Source organism: Lissotriton vulgaris, chromosome 1_1 (assembly GCF_964263255.1).
Source record: "Lissotriton vulgaris chromosome 1_1, aLisVul1.2, whole genome shotgun sequence".
NCBI classification, from domain to species: Eukaryota; Metazoa; Chordata; class Amphibia; order Caudata; family Salamandridae; genus Lissotriton; species Lissotriton vulgaris.
The window spans coordinates 1553977757-1553987087 of NC_141685.1; the positions used below are offsets into that span (position 1 = coordinate 1553977757).

Below are 9331 nucleotides of genomic sequence, written 5' to 3' on the forward strand. Positions count from 1 at the left end.
ATGTGATTTGCACAGGCTAATAAGCCAACAATTTGCACGACTATCCCCGTAAGGAGATATACCCTGCAAGAGAACTGTGGGCGATTCGTTCTGTTGCGGCTTTGATGCTGAAAAGATGCTAAAAAAGACTCTGTAACCACGGAGAATCTGTGCTTTGGTGCTACAATACCATCAATACCATTAAGGAGCATTTAAGAACCATATAAGATCCCCGATTGCGAATCGCGAGAAGCAGGAAAGCGAGAAAGGAGTAGCGGGATTCTGCAGAGGGGTATTGTGGCCCTATAAGTGAAAGAAGTGTGCACTTGGAGTTGGAGTACCGGGTCGCAACCCATTCTCAGAATAACAGGCACCATGAGATCGGGCAAAGAAAGACGGAGCGTTTCATCACTAGTGAACAACCGGAAGAAAAAAAACAAGATTCTTAAGGTGTCCTCTGACAACAATGAGAAACTATCAAGCCAACCGAGATCTGGCCCTGAGGATGATACCCTAGTTACTTTGGCCAGGGACGCCGAACTAGTGGGATTAGTCTCAGATCAATCTAATCCACAAACCCACATCAAACAAAAACTAAAAAGACCTCTTTCCCAACCAAAAATCTATTCCAAATTTGCCTTTATAAAAGATGCTGGAGCAGGGCAAAACTACTTGAACTTCACGCAGAGGGACCTTCCCTTCCCTCTGCTTTCGGAGAAAACTGTCACGATAATACCAGAAGGGATAGGGCCAGGGAGATGCTCCTCACTGGCAACGACATTGGCAACTCTCCCGGATAATGAAAGCCCTCTACAGGCCGGCCGGGCCCCCACCTCCAATTCATCTATGTCTATGTCTATGCTCAATTCAATTACAGCAGCTACCATTCATCAACATACTGAAAAAGATGGAGCAAGCCCCATAAGGCAACCCACACGATCAGAAGCCAATAAGGAAGTGAGCGCAAAAAGAGGCCTAGAAGTAGGTGAGCATGACGACCAAGGCATAGAGTCTTCCTTCTATGAGCATCTAAAACAACCCCCATTACAAAATCAATCGCACCACTCTACACCAGTTAAAAAACCAGAGTCGGAGCCCCTCGAGCTAGCTCTGGAGAAAATAACTCCACCTCGACCTAGCCTCCTTGGCACAATTCTAACTGAGCAGGCCGCAAACTGGCAACAAACCAAAATTGCTACTCCACAGAATAATGTCCTCATCAAAGAACAGACTTGATCCCTGGGGACAGTTGGAACCAATTCAATCTCCCTGACATCTGAAGAATGGGAGAAGATGGTGGACACATACTCCCAGGGAATAGGGGTGACGCTATCTCAAGACAAAGAAAGTAAACCTGACGACCCAGCAAAGAATCAAAGGATAGAAGAAAGTGGTCTATGGGCGTCACTTCTAAATACCATGACCCTCGTGACAAAAGCAATGGAATACCATTCAGACAAAATGGACATTCAATTAAACTTGCTAACCAGACTAACCACTCATGTCATTAACATTGACACTAAGTTACTAGATTTGAATGAGCTGATTAAAAGAGTTCAATCACAAACCACAATCAGCCCACCCAGCTGCACATGTTACTCTATCATCGACAAGTTATCCACCTTACCAAATGCAATGAGCGATCTTTTAACAGACCTCAAGTCCGTAAACAACTTGCAAAGAGAGGTGTGGGTAGCAGCAAGTAACGAGAGAAACAATCCGGTAAAGGAAAAAAGTGACATAACTGAGGTCATGACCATCTCCAACTCTACCACGGACCAAAATAACTTAATTGATCACCCTAAAGACTCGAACGAACCAAGACTCCAACAAGCAGGATGCTTATCTGATCACCGGCCAGAAGAACATCAGCAGGCCAAGACAATTGTCGAAAGCCAGGATCAACCGGGCAATAGACAACTGACTGCTAAACAAAGAAGGAAAATGAAGAGAAAAGGGAGAAATAAGACAGGTTCCATCAAAACTTATTTCCTAGAAGTAAAAAAATCCCTGGCGGAAATAAAGGAGGATCAAGGGAGTACAAAGGAGGAATTAAGCCCCAGGTCTGGTGAGAACACCCTCCCTGCTCCCGATCTTAAGGGTTTAGCGACAACTTTTCCCAAGATCAATCATACAGAAGAACAGCCCACGAAGGGGACAGACGAAGAAGGGCTAAAATGTGACGAGCTGGTGGCGACAAACAAAAGTGTAAAAAAAACCCAGATGGCGGACCCACTTACAGTATACAACTCGGTCGCCCAACCGACTGGAGACACTAATCCCTGGAATCCCGCCATCAGTATCTTTTCAACAGCCAGTAAAAAAGAACTTAATGTAAAGCTTGACATGGATTCTCGGACCCGGAGAGTCCAAGTCTCTGGACCAGCTGAAAATACTGCACCCGAGATTAAATCTGGTCCATTGCCCGAGAACAACGAACATGACCCCTGTGATCCTATAGTCAACTTGTGTCCCTTGACCGAGAGAGAGCAAGGTTTACAAGCCCAGAGAGTGCCGGGCTTACAAGCCTACGATATACATCAAAGCATGGGACGGGCAGCAAATCATGAACTACCACAGGAGGCTACCACAGACGACGAGTATAAAACAATACTCTTCATTCCTGACTATAGATCCAAAGGCCATGATGATATTTTAAATCGAGGCAACATCCTCCGTGTGTTGAACTCGATCATATCCTTAAGCGCACTTACCAGCAAAAACTTGGAATCTATTGAATTTATTACCATGAAACACCTATCCGAACAGGAAATAACTAAAACAACCTGGAATACAGGAGAAACGGGGAAGAAAATTTTAAAAGAAGAAAAACAACCGAAAGAATGGGGGATTCGAATCAAAACATACCTCATCCCCGGCTACCCGGTTCCTCTACTCCGTAACTCTCAAGAAAAGATTATATCGACCTTGAGTAAACCCCAGCCAGGGACATTCAAAATATCTATACTAAGAGGCACACGTGGAAGCTCAGCCGAAAGAAAGGCCGGGGCATCCTCCCAGCAAAAAAACAGAAGCCCACATCAAGAATGGGACTGGATTGCAAAAACAATCAACACCAGACAGCCCGACCAATGACAACTTAATGAAAGAAACAGCACCATTCCAAACATAAGGCCGCCACTAAAACTATGTTCCTGGAACATAAATGGACTAGGAGCAAAGTCTCTTAACAAAGACCTACTATCATATTTTCAGCAATATGACTTAATTTTGTTGCAGGAAACCTGGTTAGCAGAACCATTCCATCTTCAGGGTTATAAAACATTCCACCTCCCAGCAAGAAGAACCTCAAAATTTGGTCACGAGAAAGGCGGCTTAATTATATACACCTCGATACAAACAGTAAATCACGCAAAAGAACTCCTTAACAAAAATACTTCGGGGATCGCAAACGGGATCATTGCAGTCCAGCTGGAAATATCAACATTGAGAACCATCAGGCAGGAATTAATCCTGGTTAACACTTATTTGCACCCAAAAGCCAAAAAAAGCGGGGCTAAATACCTAGTAACAGAATTGACTAAATTAATAACGGAAGCGGAAAACTCAAACCTTATTGTCTCAGGAGACTTCAACTTGTTCCTTTCGAAGTCATCTGGCGAGAATCTGCCAATGGAAGATCACCTGCTTGTCAGGGGGATTCCCTCACTGGAAGCATGTCCATGGGGCACTTCGACAAACCTATCAAAAAGGTTAATGGAAGATTTATCAAACCTGGGCCTCATTTCGATAAATGGCCGGTCCCTGGGGGACAGACCCCAGGCGGCAACTTTCCACAACACCGTGGCCAGCTCGGCGATCGACTACACCTTTCTATCTTTCTCAATGTTCACATTAGTACAAGCCTTCAGAATTGGCACATTCGACTGCAGCGACCATCTCCCGCAAGAACTGACACTATGGGCTCAAGGAACAGCTTTGACATTTCCCACCAATGGCCCTAAGTTATCGACAACTACAAAATGTAAAAGAATCAAGTGCAACATCAATGACCCGGAGCGACTAGCGGAAGATGCGAAGAAGCGCTGGGAAAGTGCTGCAGACCAGAATGCTGATAACATCATTGCCTGGGAGTCCTTCTTGAAATCTTTTGCCCTCTCGAATTCCAAGTCCAAATTGCCTCAAGAAAGTGATGTACAGATAGCCCAAAAAACACCCGTCCGGCCCATCAGTGTTTCAAAAAAACATCCCCAGACTCTTTTATCTCTCGATTTAGGGGCAATAAAAACGGCCATAAACAGAACACTGCGCGAGCTGCGGAAAGCCGGAAGTGATAACGACCTAACTACCAAACTGAGAGTATTAAAGTGTCAAAAGAACAAAATCCTGTGGCGAATCAAGCAGGAGTCCAATGAACAAATTTGGGCAAAACTGCTCTACGATTCAAAAAACAACAACAGCGCAAGATTCTGGAAAACCATCAATAAAATAGAGAATCTGAATGCTCATGGTGTGAACTCTCATATTACTGAGGACACCTGGGCAAATTTTCTATTTAGACACTTTAACGATGATGGTCCAGGTAGAAACCTACACAGCCCTGAATTTCGTCAAGCGATACAGACGGTTTCAAAACCCTTAGTTTTGGAGTCCGTCTTCCCAGGTTCAACAGTCCAGCTGAAGGGCCGAATTGTGAAAGGCCGGAAGGAGGGAGCTCCTTGCCCAAATGGAATTCCACCCATCCTCTACAAGCAAGATCCGACTTATTGGGCCGACCAATTGCTCCCCCTTTTTGTAGAAATCTGGAGGGCCGAACAACTCCCATCCTCTTGGAGGGGTTCAATAATTGCCCCAGTTTACAAAAAAGGCAACAAGAACGAGGCGAAGAACTACAGGCTCATAGCCCTTATAGACATAGACGCCAAATATTTTTCGGGGCTTCTCTTAGAAGAATTAACTGCATGGGCATCACGAAAAAAATTAATCCCCATTAACCAAACCGGTTTTCAAAAAAATATGGGGACCACGACAAACATTTTAGCCCTTTCCCTGATGACAGATGCTATAATCAAACACAAAAAACAACTATATGTGTGTTTCATCGACTTTTCTGCTGCATTTGACAGCGTTGACAGAGAAAAATTGTGGGCAAAACTTTCACGGTGGGGAATCGACCCCAAGTTGCTGAAACATCTGATGTTACTACATACAGATACCTGGATCCAAGTAAAACTGGGGGCCGGCAACTGTCTGTCAAAAAAAATACCAACTACAAAAGGGTTGAAACAGGGGTGCGTTCTCGCACCGACCCTGTTCAACCTTTTTATGTCCGACCTCTCCAAAGATCTGGATAACTGTAACCACCATGCCCCAAAGTTAGGGGGTTTTACGCTGCCCAACCTACTATATGCAGACGATCTGCTACTAATCAGTCAAACACCAGTCGGCCTGCAACACCTCATTAACACCACAACCAAATTTGCCGAAAAGAATGGGTTAAGCGTAAACAATGATAAATCGAAGGTGATGGTACTAAATCAAAAATCAAAAAGGCATGTTCTCCAATGGTCTCTCCAAGACAAAAAAATGGAAACAGTTCAAGAATACAAATATCTGGGCATACATTTTGATTCAAAAGGATCCTTCAAGCAACAACTAACATCAATAAGGAACAGAGGGATCTCATTGGCCATAACATAAAAAACATCAAAAATAAAATAGCGGGCCCAAATTTAATCCCCTTGCTTGACATATTTCATGCGAAATTACTGCCGTCAATTACATATGGCAGTGAATGTATGAGAGGGAAGGATGAGACCATCTTAGACAACGTGGTCAGTAAAACATTGCGAATATTATTTGCGCTTCCTCCATACACTTCGCCAGCACAGCTAAGGCTCGAGTTTGGCCTACAGAAGCAGCAAATCGCACGTAAAGGTGCATTTGCAAAATGCTGGCACAAAGTAAAGAATGCGGAAACAGACTCTCTGAATGCCCATCTTTGGAAAGAATTGGAAACAAACAAGGACTCCCCTGCAATGGTTTACCTCCAAGCAGCCATAAACTCCCTTGCGCTAAGAGATCTTTGGGACTCGAGTTGCACAGACAAGTGTTTTAAGCGTCTGGTCAATAAATGTGTGAAAATAATTTCCTTGGAGGAGGACAAAACAGCACTAACCAAGAGGTCTCATGGGTGGTTTGTGATTCAAGGCTACACCAGCGCCTCACCACAGCCATACCTTAGCACCGGCTTTTCAAGGAAGGTGAAGGAAGACTTTTTGCGGTTGAGGATGGGGGTAATACCATCCCAGCCACATCTTGCCCCCTGGAAGCGCGTGGACTGCAACCCCAAGTGTAGGCTTTGCGAAAATGCTAAGGACGACGTTCTGCATCTGCTGTGTAGTTGCAAAGCTCTAGAGAGTATCCGAAAGAGCTTACTAACAAGGCCTTGGAATCAGAGACGTGTGCGAACCCGTAGACAAGCTCTGTTGATGAGCTTTAAGGGAGAAAACATCCAACTAGCATGCAGGCTAGTGCGCTTTATGAAATCAGTCAACACGGCCCTGAACTCAGCAGTTAGTAATTAAATTTGTCGTATTGTGAATGGCTTCTGCTCTCAAGACTATTTTCCTTTGATAATCAAAGTCACAATTGATCGTGAAAGACCTTTTTTCCTAACGTAAAGTACTGTACTTCCTGCAGGGTTTTTCTCTCACTTTTTAACTTTTCTAAATGTTTGCTTTTTAAAGGCTTTATTCATGTACTTTTATTTTTTCTTGTTTTTACTGCCTAATTGCAAAGATTTTAATTAATTATGCAATAAAGATTATTATTATTATGTGTTAAAGCTTTTTATTGAAGAAACAATAAAAAAAAGAACAGTGAACACAAATTGTGTGGTACATGGCGAGATAAGAAAAACATTTTCACAAAGGGGACGATCCCATACTCGAGCTAAAGGCGTCTAAATTATTTTTAACACCACATTTGGAATTTATTCAAGTCTCTCAGAAAGGCCTCAGACTAGATGGCTGGGCGAAGAAAAGGAAGTAATAAAATCATCCTTCACCTATAAGCCTTCGACAAGATATGTAAAGAAAATGTAATTCAATGTTAGAAGATACAGTTATTACAGCTTCGAAGATCCCTGAGGTTAAAAGGGTTTAGAAGTTGATGCTAAAGAGGTTTTTGGACATGTGAGGTTTCATTTCCTTTCTGAAAGAGGGCAGCAGAGAGGGCAATGTTAAGGTGTCCGGTTGTGTCAACACTCCCTTCTAAGACAATCCAGGGGAGATCTGCAGGTTTAGGATCAGGTTATTGATTTATCCGAAACATGCAGGAGGGCCATTATTGAGGCAGCAGAATATTTGAGAACCAATCAGAAATCGCAATGCCCTGCAAAGGGCTACAGCCCTGGTTTCAGTGCATCGCCTGGGATCGTAGCATTCAGTTTCTGTAGCAGCAGCAGTTTGATTTCTGTAGATTTGCTATTGGTTTTAAAACAGATGGAACTGAGAGACGCATGATCATTCCATGTATGAATGTTTTAACAAACATCACAAGCTGAATATTTGACCGATTGGTAAGTTTATTCAACCAATCACAGTGTTCTCAATAATGTCCCGGCTGAAACCCAAATCTTTATCTGTTTGGAAGAGGCGTGGCTAGCCAGGGGTGCAACATGCTCTAATGCAACCAAGGGAAGTGGGCTTCTGCTGACCCTTTTTGAGGTAACATGCACAGTTTACACTATTTATACACACACCCTGCTCTGCCGGTAGGAGATGAAAACCCAGTTACTGATTATGGACTCAGAGAATAGTCAGTTTCAAGACAGTTCATTTTCATGTTTTTAAAACTCAAAAGTGAAATTTGGAGGTGTAAGACATATGCTAATTGATAGAAAGGTGTTGTACTTTGTACAACACCTTTCTATCAATTAGGCATGTCAAGTCATCAAGAACTTAAACTGCATTCAGCATTTACCCAACCTGATTAATAACCTCATACCTGAACCTGGGAAACAAGGCTCATTGTTTGAATTGAAAGCGGCAGAGCAATAGGGCCCCTCAACCCCCCTGCGTCCATCGCACAGTTTGAAGACATCACACATGTGGGACAAAGGCCTATTTTCAGGGAGTGATGCTGTGTTATAATGTTCACTCTATCATGTCAGTTCGTTTTATTCAACTGCATTGATCAAATGGCGGATTTGAGTTTCCGAATAACAGCATCAGAATTGAACTGAGTGCACGGTTTACACATGGGGTGTACATAGGGTTTGATAGGCTAAGACACCCCATTCAGCCCTCGGAGCCTGACAAGTACACGTGGAGACATAATTGACTGCATCAGAGAAATATTGCTTACAATATATCTGAACGATTTGTCAATTTAATGAATACGTTGTCCTAATTTATAATGAAGCAAAGGATTTGGCCATCAAAGACACATGACTGTGGTAAAGCGGGTCTGACATGCACTCAAGGTGTAAAAACACAAATAGTGGACTGGTATGAAAACATTTCCTAGGGCTGCTTTTATTCGCCAGACCAGCTCTGAACATTCTTTCAAACTCCAAACATACATTTACGAGCAAGCCGAGTTAGCCGACGGCCGAATGCAGGTTTACCTCAAAAGCCGCGGGGTTGCAGATGCACGCCAACTCCAGAGCGTCCTCCTCCCCTCGTGTGTTTGCAGAGGACGTCATGCTCCAGGCCGAAAGTGCAAACCGCCGCTCTGTCAGGAGGAGAAGGATAGAGAGGCAAGATTCGGAGTAAACTGAGGGGCTGCTTGCTCACTTCTGTACCTTTCGTAAACTTTGTAGGAAAAAAAAAGAGATACGAAAAGTAAATTTGCTAGGCGCGGCAGAAATAATTGCTTGTACTAAGATCAATCTCTCCCCATCAGCTCGTGTTTGTCATGTGCACAACTGTTAATTGTTAAGTTGTGCAAAGTCCGCTTAGGAAACGGTGTCTGTCTGTCATTAACTTGAATGAATCCGTGAAACGCAGGATGGAAGAGATGACGGGGCGGCGAAGCTGATAACAAAACCTCCTTTCATTCTCTTCTGGGAGCATGAGGTATGGAAATTACGGGTTACTAATTCGACAGTCACATATAAGGGGCAGAGAGTGACGACACAAGAGGACGGCGTCGCATACATTGCCGAGTCATTTGTATATTATATTTTGATAAAAAAGCCGAGAAATTCAAAGCATGATAAATAAAACAAGACTATCTTTGATCTCTTGGAGCTGCTTCCCTGCTAGAGCTAATGCTGAGGAAGTAATCCGAGCACGGAGGGTACATTCACATTCATGTGCAGTCATGCAAAACACCCACTGCTTGTGTTCACAGAGCCTTCACTATGCAGTGGCACGGTCACGGT

The 9331-nt window shown here is 43.5% G+C and overlaps 1 protein-coding gene across 1 annotated transcript in view; it reads right to left on the reverse strand.

Annotated features, from left to right (window-relative positions):
* Positions 1-8853, reverse strand: part of LOC147750799 (solute carrier family 23 member 1-like) — a 783856-nt gene extending 775003 nt beyond the window's left edge. Inside the window, exon 1 of the mRNA XM_086936963.1 lies at positions 8573-8853. Coding sequence (XP_086793089.1) covers positions 8573-8650 — 78 coding nt within the window. The 5' untranslated portion in view covers positions 8651-8853. The remainder of the gene's footprint in view (positions 1-8572) is intronic.
* Between the last annotated feature and the right edge of the window lie 478 nt (positions 8854-9331).